The sequence below is a fragment of the Lactuca virosa genome, chromosome 8 (assembly GCF_052849685.1).
Source record: "Lactuca virosa cultivar CGN04683 chromosome 8, Lactuca_virosa_CGN04683_v6, whole genome shotgun sequence".
Taxonomy (NCBI): Eukaryota; Viridiplantae; Streptophyta; class Magnoliopsida; order Asterales; family Asteraceae; genus Lactuca; species Lactuca virosa.
The window spans coordinates 37,682,667-37,704,397 of record NC_136433.1 but is presented as its reverse complement, the minus strand read 5'-3'; the positions used below and the strand labels follow the sequence as shown (position 1 = coordinate 37,704,397).

The window sequence follows — 21,731 nt, the reverse complement described above, 5'->3', positions numbered from 1 at the left end:
AAAGTTGAGCATCATCATAAAATTGGAAGTTGTTCAAAATCAGTGAGAGTTGATGCCCTAAAAATCAAAATTTCGCATTTGATCTACATACGGGCCATGTATGATAAAATTGGATATACCATGTTATCAGGATTCTGTGGATAAAAAGAACGTCCAAAACGGAGATCGTATGAGAAAGTTATGCATGTTTTAAGCTTTTAAGCAGGTATATACATGATTTTACCCGGTACCGGACACTACACTTCTTAGTTTAAGGTAGCTACACATCTCGTAAATTAATTTTAAGCATGTTTTTGAACTCAAGCTTCGGTCTAGTATATTTGATTTTACTATTCCAACATTTTTTGCCCGGACCGAAATAGGATTCGCAAAAACTGACGAATCGGAACCCGGTTGATGCGAAACTTCGAACGCCATTTTAAGGCGATCCATACATTGGATTTGTGATCCGTTTGCAATTTTGGAATCATCACGACGAAACCATTTACCAGATTTTTTTGGTATATTTTTACGAGGTCTGAATCGATTGACACGTAAATCAAGATTATTTATGTGTGGAATAAAACAATGCGGACACCAAGTGGGCAGACGCCCATAAGTCACATACATGCATAGGCCTTTGACCCATGACAAGTCAACATCAGATATTTTATTTATTTATTTATTTCCCATACTCACTCTTTCTCTAACAATTTATTTCTACCTCTCGTCCTTCCTTCCTTCCTTCTTCTTCTTATTCTGTAGAGCAAAGCAACCCAACACCCCGTGAGTGCATCACTATTGTTATTGGCTCCTTCTTCCTTCTCGTTCTTCTAACCACCGACGAAGAAAGGCTTCCATCACCACCGCCTGTCACAACACCACCACGACCACTATAACCTCCACTCCGGTCGTATGCCAAAACCACCAACAACTTACCGTTGCTCTGCCACCTTCTATTCGAGCCACAACAGTCGACGACGGGGGAGGGGAGTCGACGAATGCCATCGTGAATCACCACCTTTCCCCGACCTCCAACACTTCTTCCTCGTCTCACCTACGATCGTCGCCGACGAACAATGAAACGAGAATAGGACCGGGTGAAGCTGGTCGACTGCCATCTCTTACCACCTTTTGCAGTTTTCCCTTCCGTTGCATATCGCCATCGCAACCGCCTGTCTCCAACATATAATGCCTCCCTAAAACACCCCCATCACCCTCCATTGGATATTGTTGATTCCTTCGTGTTTTTTCCTTTCCCGTTCTTGATCAGACGAAGATGGAGAACCTAGCTCTATTCCACCTGTCTCAGTCGCTCAATGCCACCTCTCACCACAGTACATGACCTACATCACCCTTGCTACATCTCTCCGGTCATAATGCACCACCATAGGGAAAAACCAGCTCCTCCCGTCGCTTCTCTACCCAAACAACTTGTTGTCGCCATTTCTGTTGTGAGTTTTGACCACCACAACCTCCACTCTCGTCTGCACTCTCCCTCTCGTGCCTTCCTTCATTTGTTGTTGCCAAAAACAACCACCACCGTGAGGGTGGTGTTGCTATCATGACCACCGAGAAACCTTCTGTAACGCCCGGTTCCGGTACGTATTTTTATTACAAGTTTTTGCATATTTACACAGGGACTCGACGAGTTGGAGTCCCAACTCGTCGAGTAAGTGCGAGTGATTGGACGCGGGTGGAAGTATCTACTCGCCGAGTAGGAAGCCCCGACTCGACGAGTAGACTTGTCTGGATGAAACCCTAAATTTGAGGGTTTGCACCCTATTTAAACATTTTAGCTGGCCTCCACTCCAGCCTCCATCACCCTCAGACCCCATTCTCGAACCCCTAATCAGTTGTGAGTGTTTTTGAGCTATTTTGGTGCCATTTTTGTGATTTGAATCTTGGAGAAGGAAGGAAAGGCTTGGAGGTTCAAGAAGAAGGCAATAGATCTAGAGTCTTGGTTGCATTTCCAGCTTGTTTAAGGTAAAAATCTTCAACCTTGACTTCCCATTTGTTAGATCTTCTTTAGGGCTTGAATCTTGTCATTTTTGGGGCATTTCTAAGTCATATTCGGGTGTAGAGTGTATAGTAGAGTGATGACTTCAGATCTTGAACCTTGGAGGGTTCTCATGGCATAAAGGTGCCAACTTTATGGCCATGAGAGCCCCATGCATCTTGTAGACTTCATTTTTGGATCTCTTGAGCTTGAAGACCCATGAATGGATGTAAAGTTCGTGACTTTACGTGTTATATCGACCCTAGGAGCTCAGATCTATGTTCTGGATGCATTAAGCCCGACTGAAATCGACTTGGTAGACTTGGACTTTGGGGGACTCGGCGAGTCGCTCATAGGACTCGGCGAGTCGGGTTATGGTTCCCCAACCTTTTCTGTTTCTGATCGATCTGGTTGAGTATAAAAGATGACTCAACAAGATAGACTTGAATATGGACTTGAAGATCGAAGAACTCGACGAGCTCAAGGATGAACTCGGTGAGTTCAAGGCAATGTCCCAAGGTATATGAATAAGATCTCGACGAGTCAAGGAAAGACTCAGCGAGTCAAGGACTAACATTCCAACTTGCATGAAGAAGGACTCGACGAGTTCAAGGATGAACTCGGCGAGTCATAGGCAAAAGGTCCCAGATTCTGTATGAAGGAGAACTCGACGAGTTCTTGAAAGACTCGACGAGTAGGAGCGAAGTTCCAGGATATTAGTGGATTATGGAACTCGACGAGTTGGAGGACCAACTCGGCGTGTTGAGTCAACCAGATGTTGACTTTGACCAAAAGTTGACTTTAACCAGGGTGTTGAACTTGACTTTGACTTGACTTGAGTTGACCCTTGAAAGGGTTAAGAGTATGAAATGGTAATTAAGGAAGGTTGTTATGTGTAGGAGTTTGAGAGGAGTTGATCCCAACATCGAGAACAGTTCGGACACTTCACGTCATTGAGGTGAGTTACCTTCCAGTAGAGGTGGGTCTAAGGCCACAATACCGACCCACTAGTAGGAGTTCTTTGTTAGATGATTATCTTTGTGATAATTGTCTGGTATGCCACTATCTGATATGCTTTATGTGCTAGGATGCTATGATATATGTGTTAGTAGTAGTAGGGGTGAAATAGTCCCCGGTACCGGTTGAAAGATACCGAAGGGGTAGACAGTGCCCATGCATGCCTAACAGTATGTTCATGATATGTTATTATATGGTAGTGGTAGGGGTGAAATAGTCCCCGGTTACCGATTGAAAGATACCGAAGGGGATGTCAGCTCCCGGTTACCGATTGAAAGATACCGAAGGGGAGGTCAGCTCCCGGCTACCGGTTGAAAGATACCGAAGGGAAGTCCAGCTTCCGGTTATGCCAATCAGATATCGGTTGAAAGATACCGAGGGATAGGCAGTATATGTTTATGGTATGTGGTATGATGGGGGAACTCACTAAGCTTCGTGCTTACAGTTTTCAGTTGTGTTTCAGGTACCTCTTCGGCGAAGGGGAAAGAGTCGGCACGGTAACAGCGTACTGCACACATATGACTTCCACATTTTGAGATCCATGGGATTGTACTATAACATTATTACTATTTTGATGATATGGTTGAGACATATGACTATGGTTTTATGAATTGATATGATTCGATGATGTTTTTCAGTAAACAATTTTATAACTTACTTCATTAAAAATAAAATTTTTTGGTCGTGAAAATTGGGATGTTACACCTTCACCACCATATTTATTTATCTGTTACGATTCATGTTTCTTTCTTTTAATCAGTAAGGATTAAAGACCCCAAACCTCGATTCATTTTATTAAAACAACCCCCATTGTTTGTATTCTTAAACAAAATCAGCCCCTCCAATCGTTTGAACCATTTAATCAAATCAGCCCCTTTGGTTTATGTTAAATGACCAATACATCCCCATTTGAATAGATTGACCAAAACTGCCCCTTTTGGTTAAGTTAAGTTATCAAATAGCCCTTTAGTTCAAGAATGGGTTATTTTGTGGTTTCTCACGACAAGCTTCACAAAATCGAACAAAATACGAGATCACGCATCTAGGGTGAGTGCTTACGACCCCTTTTTAACGTTTTTATTATTTTGGGGGAGAATACTTGTGAAACACATATATCGATTATGAAAAATGCATACACAAATTTATATCTAGCATAAACAATATTTTATCAACGTATTATATCATATATTTGTTTATCATGGCATACATATGTTATAACGGGTTAAGCATGTTGCGAACTAAAAATATAACCTATCATAATGCTATGATTTTCATGTGAATATGCATGTCATAAAACATGTGACACAAATGTTTATAAATCTTGTATTTATACCTATATCATGCATGTATTTATACATATGTTAAATATATATGTATAAGTTATAAACCTTTTATCTTGAAATTTATGCATGCACTTGAGAAACTTACTATCTATTTAAGCGAGTAATATACACTTTTACGAATATATCGAACTTACTCGTCTTTTATAAAACAACTATATCGTATACCTTAGTTAATTGGTTTTGTAGTGAGCCACTATTCATTACCTAAGTTTAACCACTTAGTATACCCACTCGGCTATAATCGTTAATCCTCGGAGCGAGATATGTATGTATAGATCTATACGGGTTGACACCCCCACCTGCGGTTGCTAGCTACAACCTTGACAAATCAATTGAAGCGGGTGATAATTATCTTTTATCATTTATCCACGATGTACAATGAAACGTCGTAAGGGGTTATATCTAGTCACATAGCTCAGTTATAGAACTCAATATAAACATTAACTGGATCATTTATCTAGAAACCACGCAGGCCCGACCCTAACGGTGGGCAACCCAAGCGGTCGCCCAGGGCCCATGTCTCTAAGGGGCTTAAAATCCCTGAAGTATATAGTATAGTTATATTTAGAAAAAACTAACTTATCTAAAATTGTTAGGAGATTTTTTTTATTTAAGTTAGTTGTTTTGTACTGTTTTGACCATATTTGTGTTTTTTTAATATTAATAGTGAATTTATAATGTTGTGTCTATTTTCAATTTATTTTTATTATATTTATGATTATGGGGCCCATTTTTTCTTTTCGCCCTGGGCCCACTATATCTTTGGACCGGCCTTGAAACCACAAAATCGGTTTCTCCCTTTATCGAACATTTTAAATATGGATTTATTTATGATTCCTCTCTTTATCAAATAGTTTAAGTATGAAATTACTTATGATTTATCTCTTTATCAAACATTTTAAGTATGCATTTACTTATGATTTCTCTCTTTATCTAACATTTTAAGTATGGATTTACTTATGATTTCTCTCTTTATCAATCATTTTAAGTACGAATTACTTATGATTTCTCTGTGTAACAACGTAAATTTTAAAACAATTTTTCATTTTTCAAACACGATAAAACTCATATAATATTCTCAAAATCCCATGTGTATCCAATGTCATCACAATAAAACATATCCCAGAATCTCAAAAACATAATCCTCTACCAGTGTGTACAAATCATGTCGGCGCCTTCCCGCGATCCTCGGTAGTGCCTGACACACATATCACATAACACGGTAAGCATAAATGCTTAGTGAGTTCCCCAAAATACCACATTCACGTAATAGCCTCTCGAGGCTATAGCATCGCATAACCTTCCAGTCAATGTGTCTCAGTGGGACCTTCCGGTCCCACAGCCCTGGTAGACCTTCCGGCCCTACCATGCCTTGCCTTCCGGCCCCAACTCTGTTTGCCTTCCGGCCCAATTCATTCGGCATATACATATCACAGTAAACATCTCACATAAGTCACATAACTCATACAAATACAAAAGACCTTCCGGTCACACATAGTTACCATTCTAGGTAAAGTATAGTGAGAATACTCACCTGGCAAGCTAACAAATAACAGTCTCGTACTCGGAAATCTTGAACTAGCCTCCGCCTATCACATAGGATAAATATCTCTAATTAATGCTCTATTAATACTCGCCTATTCCAAAGGCTACCCTCTTTCTCTATCTAACTCTTGAAGTGGATAAAAGACCATTTTACCCCTCCACGGTCTCCATTACTCATGTTGACTAAACCCTAAAGTCAACAAAAGTCAGACTCGAGTCAACAGTCTATATTTGACCTGACTCGTCGAGTGCACTCATGCAACTCGTCGAGTCCCCTCTTTTCCTCAGAAGTCTCCAGAAAGTCCAGCTCAGCTCGTCGAATTGACCCCCAACTCGCCGAGTTATCGTATGTTCAAACTCATCGGGACAAACCCTAACCGACTCGTCGAGTCAGTTCATGGACTCGACGAGTACCTTCAGTCTATTTTCTCCTTCAGACGTTTTAAGGCAGATCCACTACTCCAAACTCTAGATCTAGTCCCTTAAGGCCCAAAAGTCACGTAAAGCTTTGATCTTGATGACCATACATGACATATATTGCTCTAAATACCAATACAACTCCAATAAGGGTCCTAGAACACAACCACTCCTTAAGAGACTGAATAAAGTTATAGCCTTTGGACCATCTGGACCTCCCAAGGTCCAGATCTGAAGTCTAGGCCTAGAAAGGGACTCCATGTACTCATATCTCAACAAAAGGTGGTAGAAATCCCTAATCATCATAAACATGAGATCTAATCACCACAAGGAGAAAGGTGAGAACTTTTTACCTTCTCTAGAAGCTTTTGGACATAATAACACTGATCCACTGGCCCCCTTCTTGTTCCTTGATGAATCCTTCCTTCCTCTTCAAAAGAAGTGTACCAAAAGACCACAAAATTAGCTCATTTCCCACTCTCTAGCTCAAAGGGACGTTAGGGTTTCTCCCAAGGGTGAAAGGTTGCTGGTGAGACTGGAAGGGGGGCTATAAGTGCCCTTAAATAGTCCCCAAGACCCGGGGATTTAGGGTTTCACCACACATCGTCTACTCGGCGAGTCGACTCTTGGACTCGTCGAGTAGACCACTAATCCCACGTGGTCATCCGCGACTCTACTCGACGAGTTAGACTCACAACTCGTCGAGTCGCCCAATAAATCTCAAAAAAAACTTAATTAATATACATGGGATTCCGGATGTTACACTCTGTTTATCAAACATGGTTTTAACTACAAGAGAAATACTTTTCATATTTTTTAAAAGTATAATTACTGCGGTTAGTAGAAAACTTGTAACTCTCACCAACCTTTGTGTTGACTCTCAAACTACATGTATTCTCAGGAGATCATTAAACCAACTTTTTTTTTTGAAATAGCCATCCATATATTAAAAAACAAGAAAAATAGCACTAGCAAGAAGCTAGGCTAAATACAATTACAAAAAGTTAATAGGGTTTTGTAACCAATTAACCCAGGACAAAACACATTTACTATTTCTATTGGAAAGCCACAAAAACGAGAAGTATTGGATGGAATCAACGATATCACTTTGTCTATGTTTTCTTGCACCAACTACTTTGTCATTCCCAAATCTCCAAATGCACCAAAGAGTTCGCATTGACTAAACTCCTTTTTCTGGAATTCAAAGCTAAATTATCTACTTTAACAAGCATCTCGGCAACCGAATTAACATTTACCTGGTTAATTTTCAACCAGCTAAATATAGCATTCCAAGTTCTTGTAGCGACTTCACATTGGATAAAAAGATGATTGAGTTGTTCAATTTCTAAAGTACAGATAGTGCATAAAGAAGAAGGAACATCAATGCATCGATTTACCAAATTGGAGCGAGTAGGAATCCTATCCATAAGAACTCTACATATCAGAATATTCACTTTTTTTTTGGCAAAAAAGAATTCCATCTAGTTTCCACTCCTAAGTTAGAAAGTGTGAACTCATCAGTCCATCTTCTAGTCTCGCTAACAGTGAAATTTCCATCTATACTAATATCCCACCACCATTTATCATGTTGATCTGAAAGAACCACTTCTTAAAGGCAAGTAAGCAATTCATTATATTGCCTAAGTTCCTCACCACCATTTATCTGATTCGTCCAATTCCAACTCAAAGCCCCATCAATAAATCTATCAGCAATTGAACAATATTTATCAAGTTCCAACTAGAACACTCTTGGAAATCGACAAGAAAGCGGTTGATCATCAACCCGATTATGGTACCAAAACATAGTACGTATCCCATTACCAATTTTTCTTTTTAATATCGAGTTTACCTCCACTCCCTGATTATGAAGACGAGAAATCGAAGCCACAATCCGAGCCCACAGACTAGCCCCCATGGTTCGATTTTGAAAAAAATCGAAGCCCCCATTGACACCATGTAATTCCTTAACAACCTTGACCCAAAGTAAATTTTCGTTAGTTAAGAATCTCCACCTCCATTTTTTTAATAGAGCAAAATAAAACGCCACCAAACTGCCAATACCAAGGCCTCCACAATTTTTATCCGCAAGCACCATCTCCCATTTTATATAATGCATCTTCCGGTTTTCTTTATTTCCACCCCAAAAAAATGTAGTGTGAAGCAATTCCAACCAATTAGCCACTGTAACAGGCATTAAGAATAAAGACATATAATAAATCCCTAATGATCCAAGAACCGAGCATATTAATGTAGCTCGTCCCCCAATAGATAAAGTAGTGACCTTCCATGAATTTAATTTCTTTTGGAACCTATCAATAATCGGATTCCACCCCACCACCCTTGAAATATTTTGACAAGCTGGGAGACCTAAGTAAATAAAAGGAATTTTGTCCGCCTTACAACCAACTGTTGGATCTATATGCCCAAGAATCATTATGGAGTGATATTGCTAATAATATATGATCCTATAGGGTCACACCTTTATCAAGTTGACACATTTTGTATATTTATTATTAATATGATTATTAATAAATAATATCAATTCTTGTATTTTAATTAGGGAATAATTATTATTTTGTGACAATAATAATTATAAGAGAGTATTACTAGTTATTATTTCATATGATATGAATTAATAAGTCATGCACAACATTTTGGACTAGTTGGTTTCTTTTGTCTTTTACCTAAAGACAAAGTTTATATTTTATAAACTTAGAGTTTATAAAAAATAAAGAATCTTACTTTTTAAAAGGCATAATGATGGTGTGAGAGGTTGCTTTTTCAACCTTCCACCTTTTGTCTCCCATGCTTCTAAAGGCTACCATTACTTTAGATTATTTTAATGGTTAAGCCTTACTTTTCATGGGCTATATAAGAGATGCATGAGGCTTGCATTTTTGCAAGAGTGAAACTCTTCTTCTTCCTATATTTTCTCTCTAGAACCGTAGGTTCTTCTTCGCTTCTTCCTCTCTCTTTTTTGAAGTTAGTTTGGTGTTTAGAAGACCACTTGAGTTGTTCCCTTTAGTGCTTAATTGAGTTAAACACTTAAAGACTTTAGACACTCAAGAATACAAGAAGGAACTAGCATTCCAAATGTCTTACTCTTGATGGTGGATACTTGTAGAGAAGATCATACTTAGATCTTTTGTTATCTTCATCAACACCCCAAAACCAAGTGGGTTCAAAGGCTTTAAAGGTTATCTATAAAACATCCTATGGTAAGTTTTATTTCATTCTAACCTCTATAAATGGATCCATGATAGTTCGGTTTTGTTATGAACTAAAAATAAACTTGTTATTTTTAAAGTCTTCCGTTACCGGTTTTTGTGAAAAACAAACTTTTATTTCGTATCAAAACCCAACACCAACAACCCTAGCAAATTGTTCTACCTACTCAAATGGAATCCCAACACCATATAAATTTGATTTATGCAAATTTATTTTCAGACCTGACACCAAATAAAAACATTGAAGAATACAGACAATGTTACAAATATTACTTCTCACCCATTCTCCAATAAAGATAACATCATCAGCATAGAAAAGATGTGATATGTACATGTCTCCTTTCCCGATCTGTACACTAGAAAAAAGATTTGCAACCTTCGAATCCTCAATGGCAACATGAAGGCCCTTCATAATGAGAATAAAAAGAAACATAGATAAAGGATCTCCCTGCCGTAGACCCCTTTGCATTTGAAACTCTTCTGTTGGGCTGCCATTAATTAACACAGAAGCTCGAGCTGAGATCAAAGAAGCTCTAATCCAAGAACGCCACTTCTGCCCAAATTGCATAAATTGCATAATACAATCAAGAAAACTCCAACTTACAAAATCATAAGCCTTTTCAAAGCCAATCTTCAATAACATCATTTTTTCGTTTCTTTTTATACCACTCCACAACTTCATTAACCATAAGAGGGTCATCCAATATTTGACGACCTTTAACAAAAGCAGATTGCTCACAACTAACAACCGAATCCATCACTTTAGCAAGTCTTAGAGCTAATACCTTTGCAATAATCTTATACTGAACTCCAATAAGACTGATAGGACGAAAATCATTGACTACCACCGGACTATTATTCTTAGGAATCAACATAAGGAATGAAGAATTACAACCTGAAGGGATTCTCGAATATTTGAAAAACTCATTCACAAAATCAAATATATCATTCTTTAAAACCTCCCAATAACGCTTAATGAAGGAAAACGAAAAACCATCCGACCCTGACACTTTTTCACCACCACAATTCCAAACCGCCAATTTTATCTCATCCATCTCAACCATCTTCTTCAACCCGATAATCTGGTCCTAGACAACGAACGGAAACGATTACTTCGAGATTCTACTTCAATAATTGTAATTTTCTTGAATTTTTCTCTAAAATGTTAAAAAAATATGTTCTTGACTTGTTTTGGACTCTCTACCCATTCTCCTTCCACTTTAACCCCTCTAATTGCAAGAATTCTTCTTTTATGGTTAATGCATCATGAAAATACTTTGAGTTTTCATCACCTTCGATGCTCCACTTAATTTAGCTTTTCGAGACAAATCTAACATATCTTTTTGTCAATATCATACAATTGAGCCTTAATTCCAATTCTTTCTTGTCTATCTGCAACACAATCCATACCATCATCTATATTGTTTTTCAATTTTTTGGAGTCGGTTTGCCAATTCATCTCTGACTTCCATGCGCTTCACCCTAATCTCATTCCACCATCTACGAACCTCTTCTTTCAAACCTTTTAGTTTGTCTTTGAAAATAATACTTGCACAATCTCCAGTCTTCCCCTTATGCTTATCCCAAAAGGTGCGAACCAGTAAATTAAAGTCGGGTTCATTCATCCAAGAATTAAAAAATTTGAAGGGGCGAGGTCCATAATCAGTAGCATCTTGTGAAAGAAAGATCAGTCTGTGATCAGAAATAGTCAACTCTAGAGCCAACGATTTGAAATTAGTAAAACGTTTCACCACCCCATTAGAGACTAAAAAACGATATAGTTTACTAGATTTCGCTCCATTACCACTAACTCTCGTGAAAAAGAATCCGCCGAGAGGAATTTCATAAAGACTCGAATTCTGAATGAAACAATTAAAATCATCCGTCTCGCGTTGTGTGAAATTACATCCCATTCTTTCCATTCGATATCTAACAACATTAAAATCGCCAAACAGCATGTAAGACCCCATATTTCTACTGATGAACGAATGCAAGAAACTCCACAACGTTTTTTTACTAGCTTCCGATTGAGGAGCGTATAAATTAATCATAAAACACGTAGATTTATGAAAAACCCACTCACCTTGAACTATCACTACACTCTCAGTGCATGTTATCTTTTTCTTGACAAATACTGAAGGATCCCAAATAGATATAATACCCCCGGACCGACCACAAGACGAACTTATAGCAAAATCGAAAGTAAAGTTTCCCCAGATATTACGTAACACAAACAAATCAACTATGGACAAACCAGTTTCCTGGATACCCAGAAACGACACCTCCATCTTGTTACAAAGCATAAAAATTTTCCTCATTTTCACCTTATTCCCGACACTACACACATTAATAAATAAAATATTCATTTATCAACTAAATTCACACCATTTCTTTTATAATACTTTCCATATTATCATTACACCCAGACATTTTGTACCCAAGTGTCGTACCCACTTCTATAAACCGAGCCATTGCATCAACCAAAGATACCCCATCGATATCTGTTACATTTGTTAAACACATCTTCGATCCTTTTTTTTTCTAGAAGTAGAAGTACCAGAAGTTGGCACATCTAACTTCAAATTTCCTCTCCCACTATTATAGATTGGTGAAGATTTTTTTTATTTTATTTTCTTGACAACATGATGAAAACCCGGGGGTCTTGAAGGAGAGGAAGAGCTACCTCCACTTTCTTTAGATTTATCTAACTCTCCCATCACGAATGATTCATTATGCTGATCCTCGCCCCATTTTTCCTTTTTCTTATTCTTTTTTATAATACTATCATCTTCCGATGTCACTTCTTCAACAACACCATCCACCCGCTCATCTGTATGTTTTTTCACTATAACAATAGGAATCGGAGATACTACTTTATCTACTTTCTCACCATTTGTTTTTTGTGTTATTACATGTTCCTGTTGATCCAATTCTGGCTGCAAAGAATTTACCCTATATTCAGGAATATTATATTTTTCATTCGATTCGCCATCATTAGAACCCAAATTTCTTCTGACTGATCTGAATCTGAATTATCATCACTAGTATCATCTCCATTTTGATTTTCATGTTGAATAGAAGGTATCCAATTTGATACCTCTGAAACAATCACCTGATGCTTCACCCCATTTACTTCCACATGAATTCTACTATTTTTTTTTTTCCATTTTTCTTGTTTTAATGCATACCCGACCTGTACCAGCTGGTTCGTCTTCATCATCATCAATGAAGAGAACCTCACCCCAATTAGACGCCGCCCTATTAAAAGTTGAAGAGGTCCAAGCGGTCAAAGGTAGCCCGATTACCTCCACCCATACAATTCGAGTGTCAAGCACAAAACTCTTTTGCAACGATTTTATCTCCTTAAAGAATGTCTTCATTATATCACATCTCTTAAACTTAACACAAGTATTTTGTTTTTTGAATTCAATCCAAACCCACTCACCACCCAAATAAGCAATGTTTAAGTGATGAAATCCTTCTTTGGAGCACAGAGTATACAAATTTTCAATAAGATTAACATCCCTCACCTTTCCAATCACAACAGATTCAACATCAGGGATAAAAATAAAATCTTGATTTTGCAATTTACACTCCATAACGGTTTTAGCTTCCCTAACTTTTTCATTACTTTGTTTCTGTTTTTGTTACATATTCAGATTACCACCCACAGCAGAAGCATAAGATCTGAGATTAGTTCTGTTACCTGGCATGATGACATGAGGAGTATCATCCCTCACAACTTTGAAGTGCTGCTCCCCTTGATCCCTTCTACCCTCCCCGGTTCTATTAAATCTTGCCCAAGATGCAAATAAGTGAAAATTCCCTATCCATACTCTATTTGAGTCCTCCACAACATGTTTATATTCTTTTGATTTCAAGAACCGCACAAAAGTAAAGCGTTTTCCTATTTTTGACAGTTTCCGAGCAATATAAACGTCTGCAACAGTTCCACGACGCTCACATAATTTCCAAAGATCTCCCACATTCATCGTATCAGGGAAATTCATAAGGAATACATTAACCGATACCTCTTCTAAATTTTTCTGATTAAGATTAAGGATACCTCTCGTATGTGTATCGTCGATTCTTATTTGATGCCTTCCTATTCTCCATTGCCAACCCTCGTTCTTTTGTTTTGTGCCCATCAGTTCACTGCATAAATTGCTTTCCAATCGTAAACATTCATTTATCAATTACAGAAGAATCTTTGAGAAAAGGAAGAATGAAGATCACCGGTGTATTGATCCCGCCGATGAAAGAATACCGCCTTGCTCCAGGTAAATGTATGTTCTCAATACACCTTCTGCCTCTGATTTCCTTTCCTCCTTTTAGCAGAAGAAATGTTCATGGATTACGGACAACTTAGTTTTCTCTAGTTTTTATTATATCGGTCTATCTATTAAAGCAAATTCATATACTTATTATTATTATTATCATTATTATTATTATTATCATCTGTATAATTATGCATTCAAAATTTAAAGTGAAATATAATTGTTATGTTGTTATTGTTGTATTTGTGATGTATATTGTTGTGTTGTTATTGTTGTATTTGTGATGTATATTCAATTTGCTTTTGATTCATGAACTAAGTCGCACAACCCGGCGTGTTCCGCCGCCTCGGCCGGGGGTGTGACATGGGAAGAGAGAAATATTCAACTCAAACAAAAACTTTATTTTTTATATAATTTATTAAGTTTAATAACGATTTTTGTATAAAAAAATAGTTTATTACTCAGACAAGTCATTTTCTTTAATAAAAACTAGCAGGAATTACCCGTGCCATTGGCGTCGGGTTAGATCAAGTTTGCTTAAATGTTGATAAGTTTCTATTTTGTCACTTTTGGCTGATAACACGGTTTCCTTGATTTCTGTTTAAAAATAGTGTTTTTTTTAGAGATACAGGTGTGTAGATATGTGGTCGTGTATAACTTTATGTTTGTTTTGCATTGAATTGCAAAGTGCGTTTTTTTTTTTTTAATGGAACGGGAGTTCTACTTTGGCTGCACTTCTTCCATTTCCTCAAACCCTTTGTTGTTTTTTTCCATTGAAAATTGCGATTTGGCAAGCTGTAAGAAGAAAAATCAAATGTTCAATACGAAAAATAGTAACATAATTTCTTAAACTTGTTTATTATAATATGGTACTTACTTACATTTAATGTTATTATATCATTGAAATTCAGAAATGTTAATTGTTAGGAAACCTATATCCTTACTTAAGTATAATGGTAAAAGTACTTTTAAAAAGTTTTGGAAAAGTTGTAAAAAGGTACAATTTTTTTAACTTCAGTAGTTTGAATCAAATTGTTATGGTCTTTGAAGTAAGTCTCACGTAGTGGTTCGTTTTATAATTTATAAAGGTTGTTTGTTTACGGTTAATCTATATATTTTGCAATATTAAAGTTATTTACTTTATAATCAGAAACTTTAAACCGACAAAAAGTCGATATCCAATTACACACTTGGAAATGTTCCAAGATGTAAGGAGTCTGATATCGATCAGTTCTTATCCCAACAGTCCAAGAATTGTGTATTCCAGTTCTGGTTTCGTACATCCAAACACTCCTAAAAGATCAAAAAAAGTACATTTTTCAACTTCAAATTATCATGAATTGAGAAATAAAAGATAGGTTATAACACATGCACGTCATATGAACAATGGGGTGTTTCAATATGCTGAGAAACAACAAAAATGAAGTAAAATTGAGTTTAATTAGTATTGATTCTAAATCGGTTTTGGATTTTATATCCAAATAATGTCACATACAACTCGTTTAAGCTGATTTCTTGATCTTATTACTGAAATACTCAAAATCAGATTACCCCTTTCAAAATTTGGGAGTTTTAATAGCTATAACGGATACCTCTTTCATTTGCCAATAACTGTAAAACGAAGTCAAGTTGCATCTCAAAAGCTGTAATTGTGATCCTGCTAAGCAAGGCTGAAGAAAATAAGAAAATAGATGATCAAACAACTATAATCAACTAATAAATCAGGTAAAGTAAGGCGGAATGAATACCTTAATTGGCTCAGACATTTCATCGAACTCCTTATAGGCATGTTTCTCATCCAAAAACAATAACCTTGTTGAGCATTCCCACTCCCCAAACCTAAGGAAGTCCTCCCCTTTTTCATGTTCAATCACATGATTCTCCAAGTGTGAAGGTTGCAAAGCTGAAAGACCGACATGTAGCAAGAACCGGTTCGGGTTTAGCCTTGATTTTGGGGTTGCTGTTGGTCGTGTTTGATGAAGAAGTACTTTCACCATGAACATAATTACTTGTTGAAGCTCAAGATCAGATCGGTGTATCAATGATGCATTAGGCAATAGTTAAAAGTCAAAGTACAACAGATCATCTCTAATTACAACGAATTCTTCATAGTTCAAGTACACATCTTTGTCAACATCTCCCTGCATCAATATATTTCATTAATCCCTATATTTATCTTGTTTGATGCACTTGATGTATTCAATTTATTATTATATTTAGATAATTTAGTAAAATATAATACTTACAGCATCCATAAGTATATGAAGTGCTACATCAGGGATCTGTTGACCAACCTTCTGTAATCCTGCTTCCAACTCAGCAATGTTTGTCTTTCCTTGCTTGCTTGTATCCATTAGATCAAATCCTTGCTTAATTCCCGCCACTTCCTCAGCAGATGAACGGTCAGCAATTACCTGTAATTTTGTTATAATAAAGGACAATTCAGTATAAAGACACCCAAAAAAAGAACAAAAAAACCACAAGATAACGAATTATTACATACCCTTAAAGCTCTCTTCTTGAGTTTGTTCATTACAGAGAATTGCTTGGAGCCTTTATGGCGTTTTGTATCCATGTATCATCTGAAATAAGTTGATAGACAGAAAGGTTAACTTAGAAATGGGTTAAATACATATAATATAATGCAAAGACAACATGGTCATGAAAAAGTAAGGATTTTGAGATTACCAAGAACTGAGCAGCAAGACGTAACTTTGGGTCAGGATTTAGCATCTTCTTGACAAGATCTTTAGCCGCATCAGATACCTTTGGCCAAGGATCCCTTTTAAAATCCACATACGGCGATCGACTAGGACTGACAAATCGATGATGGATGCACCGGAGGAGGGAGGCTGATAGAGGAAGGGTAAAGAAAATTTTATGGATGTTATCGGGAACGAAGAGGGAGAAAGAAATTGGCGTGGTGTGGTGGCAGAATCCGGCAACCGTTGCTGCCGGTGGTGGCAGAATCCGACAACCATTGCTGGCGGTGGTGGTGATGAGTAGAATCGAACCAAAAAAACATACATGAGGCTAGAAACTTACCGTCGCAACCTCACATATAACTCTTGTTGTTTCTGTCGGTCGGTATCTCTCTCTGGTCGATTCACTTAGCTTCTCCATATAACATCTGAGGTTTTTTTGTTGAAGAAGAGGACGTAGGTTAATGGCGGTGGCTTTGTGATTGGTTAAAGAAGATGGTCCAATGGTCATAGGGAGGAAAAGAGAAAATGTAAAACTTTGGTGGTCAAATTATGAATCTAAAACATTATGTGGCAGAATCCCAAATCACAAAAGGTTCGTGTTCACTGGATGAGAATTAATATGTATATAATATATGTCATATTTTTCTATTTTTATTGGATTACGGATAAAAGTAATCATATTGTTTTTTTTTTAATATTTTAGTAACTATAATGATAATATGCGTAAAAAAAGTAATATATATATATATATATATATATATATTGGCCTGTTATTGGGCTTCTATATTCAAACTTCAATATTTTAATTGTCATCGTACAAATGAGTGAAATAGCAAACGAGCAAATATGCAAAAGTCGTTATTTTTATTTATTAATATTATTATTATTCTTATTATTATTATTTTTTATGAATATGAATGTTTGTGAACTAGTGAAGCAAAAGTATCGCAGAAGTTTACAAAAAAGGGTTTTATCTTTTGATCCAAACCGTTGAAACAAGGAACGGTTGACGTGGCGCATCGTGATTAAAGCCCACAGATACCTTCCCCTGCACCGTCAAAGTAGAAGCAAAAATGGTGTATAGAGCCACCGTTTGTTTGTCCCTTTCCTATTTCATCATCTTGGTCATCACTCTCAATTTCATTCAAACCCTACACGAATGCATCTCTATCTTCCTTTATTCATGAATCCTTCTGTCTTCTCCCTCCAAACCACCACATCTTATCGATTTTCCCGGCAAGATACTGTCGAAATCCATCGATTCTGTGCATAGATAGTGCTGATTTTGAACTATGTTCAACGCCCCATTTGTACTCTTGTTCGCTCTCTTACTTACCCTACCTCTTTTGTTCATCTTTGCACCTCGAATCCTTCCTCCTAGACGCGTTATAATCTCTCTCCCCGACGAACTCGATGACCTCGCGCTTTTCCGGCGAGCTGTTCTTTCGACAGTTCGCCCACCGGGATCCGTGTCCCGTCTTGGGTCCACTAACGCTAAACCTAAAATCGCTTTCATGTTTCTCACCAACACCGATCTCCACTTTGCTCCTCTGTGGGAAAAGTTCTTCGACTCGCCTAAATCGAATCAGCAAAAGCTGTATAATATATACATCCATGCCGATCCAGATTCCGACGTCAAATCTCCTGGCGGCGTCTTCCAAAATCGATTCATTCCCGCGAAAAAAACGCAGAGATCTTCTCCGACTCTCATCTCCGCCGCCCGCCGCCTTCTCGCTACCGCCATCCTCGACGACTCGTTAAATGCTTACTTTGTTCTCGTCTCCCAACATTGTATCCCTTTGCATTCTTTTCGCTATGTATACAAAACCCTATTTCGAACACCTTCTGAGTCGACTCGGTTCCCAACTCGGTTTCCGACTCGGCTCAGCTTCATCGAAGTGTTATCGGAGGAACCCCAACTGTGGGACCGGTACACTGCCAGAGGCAAAAACGCCATGTTGCCGGAGGTTCCGTTTGATAAGTTCCGGATCGGGTCACAGTTCTATATTTTGACCCGGGCTCACTCTTTGATGGTGATCAAGGACCGGAAGCTATGGAGGAAGTTCAGGCTGCCGTGTTTGAACGTCGATTCGTGTTACCCGGAGGAGCATTACTTCCCGACGCTTTTGTCGATGGAGGATCCAAAAGGAGTTAGCGAGTACACACTCACTCGGGTGAATTGGACAGGTAGTGTGGATGGTCACCCACATACATACCATCCGGCTGAATTGTCGCCGGAGCTAATCCGGTCGCTCAGAGTTTCTAATTCGACATTTTCGTATCTTTTTGCCCGGAAATTTTCACCGGATTGCTTGCTGCCATTGATGAGTATTGCTGAGAAGGTGATTTTCAGGGGATGATGTCATTCACTACAGACAAACAGGTATGGCGTCTTGCTGTGCAATTCTATTCCAAAAAGCAATAGAAATTATAATATGTGTCAATGGATTGAAAATCCCACTTTTGTCTGCATTTTATTATCATCTATTTATCATTTATTTTATCAAGATTTATAGAAAATCGTAAGTAATATAATAAAAAAATATATTTGTATGACACTAAATAGTTATATTCTAAAATAATTTATTAAATTACAATTTATTTATTTGTTAACTATTCTATTATTTATGTTAGAAGAGGTATATATATATATATATATATATATATATATATATATATATATATATATATATATATATATATATATATATATATATATATATATATATATATAGGGTGAGGTTCAATAGAGAACCATAATTAACCAAGAAACCAATCGTGAGTGTCGGAAATCATAACGATCAACGGCCAAGGAAATAGATGTACACTTTTACATTGGACGCACACCCACCGGATTATACCATAAAATCCACCCTTTACGAAAAAAACCCACCACTTTTTTTCGTTTAAAATTTTTTTTAGGCCATGTTTTTATCAAAAAAAAAACCGAGTATACCGTTGTTCACGATTTTCCGTCCTCTTTCCATAGAGATCCATGATGATATATAAAAAACGAACTTTTTTTTTTCGAAAAAAACTCGCTTCATTTTCTTTGATGAAAAAAATTAAGGTCTATTTTTTATAGAAAAAAATTTAATAAATATATCAAAATTCATATTTTTTGTACTTTTTAAACATAGATTCATATTCATGTTTAAAAAAAAAAAAAACGATATTTCAGTTTAAATTCACATTGTGAACCTGTTCAGATTCATATTATAAACATGTTTAGATTCATATTGTGAACCTCCTCAGATTCACAGTGTGCATAATAATAAGTCAGATTCACAGTGTGAATCTGAACTGATCGGAGTTTTTTCACATTGTAAATGTTAAAATTTGAAATATTTACAGTTTAGATCCACAGTGTGAATCTACACTGATTGAGGTTTTTTTTTTTTTTTTTGTGAACCTTCTTAGATTCACAGTGTGCATAATAGTAATTCAGATTCACAATGTGAATCTCAACTGTTCGAGATTTTTCATATTGTGAATGTTAAAAATTAAAATATTTACAGTTTAGATTCACAGTGGGAATCTACACTGTTCGAGGTTTTTTTTTTTTTTTTTTTTTTAAATCGGTGTTGATGTTTATTAATAGAGTACAAAAAATTAATATTTTTGGTATAATTAGTTTTTTTTTTTATAAAAATAAACTTAAATATTGAAAAAACTAAGAAAATTAAGTGGGTTTTTTTCGAAAAAAAAAAGTTCGTTTTTTATATATCATCATGGATCTCTATGGAAAGAGGACGAAAAATCGTGAACAACAGTATATTCGGTTTTTTTTTCGATAAAAAACTTGGCCTAAAAAAAATTTTAAATGAAAAAAAGGAAGTGGGTTTTGTTATAATCCGGTACCATTACAAAATTTTACAACCTTTCCTTTTGCCGTTGATCGCTTTAAATTCCGACGCTTTGGATTGGTTTCTTGGTTCCTTGATTAATAATGGTTGTCTATTGAACTTTTTCCATATATATATATATATATATATATATATATATATATATATATATCCATTATTGTCTATAAGCTAATAATATCCATCGTTTTCGAAATCTTTTAGTTTTGATTTTATTATGTAAATTGATATGTTATGATGATATAAAATTAAAGTAGTATGTTAAAGAAAATGGTATAATAATTAAATGTGAAAGGGCAGTTGGCACTATGAAGCATCTAAAGTCAAAAATGTTGGTCCATAGTCAAACACATCCAACCAAAAAGAGAAATATAGACCCACAAATTAACATCATCAGTCATCAACAAAGATACTATTAATGTTAAGGGGACCTTAGCTTGGCTTCAACTTGTTATTCGACAAAAGAAGTTGTTATGTCATCCTTTCTATCTTAAAATAAAACCAAACTTTATTCCATCAACCTTCAAATTATAAAATTTACTTTAAGATGATTAGAAGAATGTATACAAGTGTTGATAATTATTGATTTTGCAGGTTTGATGATTTTGATCATAAACATTAAACAAATAGATAATGGCATTTGGTAGAGAATAAGGGCCCAAGAGCTGGTTTCTGGGCAAAAGCCCAGCCCAGTGTGTGCAGAAGGATCGTTGGGCTTAAAGTGGAGTTTATTGGGGAGAAGAAAAACTGAAAAGCATACAACATACCAAAAAGGGTGTGCATGTGATGCATTTCTTCTATTCCATATCTTCCGTTTGCTCTTTTTGTAAATATTCTTGTAAACTTTTGTGGTTTTCATTCTATTTTATATTATATTAAAAGAACACATGTTGCCCTTGGTCCCATGTGAATTCGAGTCACGTTCAAAGTTTTACAAAATATGCCCAATGGGATTGGTATTGTGTTAGGGTTCAATAAGGGAGTGAATTCCAAAATGGTTGAAAGGAAGTTTGATTATCTTTTTTTATTGTCATAGTCTTCCACTCTTCTAATCACACGATGGTTAGATATTGGTGTAATTGCTATCGGGTCTAAACCCAAGTGTCCAAGAGTCGTGGAAGCCCATAAATGGAATCTATTTCTTTGCAAAAAAAAAAACAGATAAATAATATATTTGATGTTTTAAAATGTAACTATTGAAATTGCTTCCCGGTCGTAATCAACAACAAAACCTCCGGAAGCCATAGGGTAACCGGAGATTAGATATGGATAAACATATCTCTAGTTATGGGTGTGTTTGGAACGAGACCGTTTGAGAGCTTTTAGTTTCTAGCGTTTGACAAAATGTTCCGTTTTGAA

At 36.5% G+C, this 21,731-nt stretch overlaps 3 protein-coding genes across 3 annotated transcripts; 1 reads left to right on the top strand and 2 right to left on the bottom strand.

Annotated features, from left to right (window-relative positions):
• Positions 1 to 9,690: 9,690 nt before the first annotated feature.
• On the bottom strand, positions 9,691 to 10,095 carry LOC145130245 (putative mitochondrial protein AtMg01250). The gene is made up of 2 exons (XM_079065078.1): positions 9,801 to 10,095; positions 9,691 to 9,749 (listed from the first exon to the last, which is right to left on the bottom strand). Exons 1-2 carry the CDS (start codon positions 10,093 to 10,095, stop codon positions 9,691 to 9,693), a joined length of 354 nt encoding a protein of 117 aa, XP_078921204.1.
• A 5,762-nt stretch (positions 10,096 to 15,857) lies between these two features.
• LOC145130820 (calcium-dependent protein kinase 32-like) lies at positions 15,858 to 16,374 on the bottom strand. Its single transcript, XM_079065581.1, has 3 exons — positions 16,308 to 16,374; positions 16,051 to 16,218; positions 15,858 to 15,945 (listed from the first exon to the last, which is right to left on the bottom strand). The coding sequence occupies exons 1-3, from the start codon at positions 16,335 to 16,337 to the stop codon at positions 15,865 to 15,867; spliced, it is 279 nt and encodes a 92-aa protein (XP_078921707.1). The 5' UTR covers positions 16,338 to 16,374; the 3' UTR covers positions 15,858 to 15,864.
• A 1,226-nt stretch (positions 16,375 to 17,600) lies between these two features.
• LOC145133255 (glycosyltransferase BC10-like) lies at positions 17,601 to 21,292 on the top strand. The gene is made up of 2 exons (XM_079068188.1): positions 17,601 to 18,892; positions 20,967 to 21,292. The coding sequence occupies exon 1, from the start codon at positions 17,802 to 17,804 to the stop codon at positions 18,867 to 18,869; it is 1,068 nt and encodes a 355-aa protein (XP_078924314.1). The 5' UTR covers positions 17,601 to 17,801; the 3' UTR covers positions 18,870 to 18,892; positions 20,967 to 21,292.
• Positions 21,293 to 21,731: the final 439 nt, after the last annotated feature.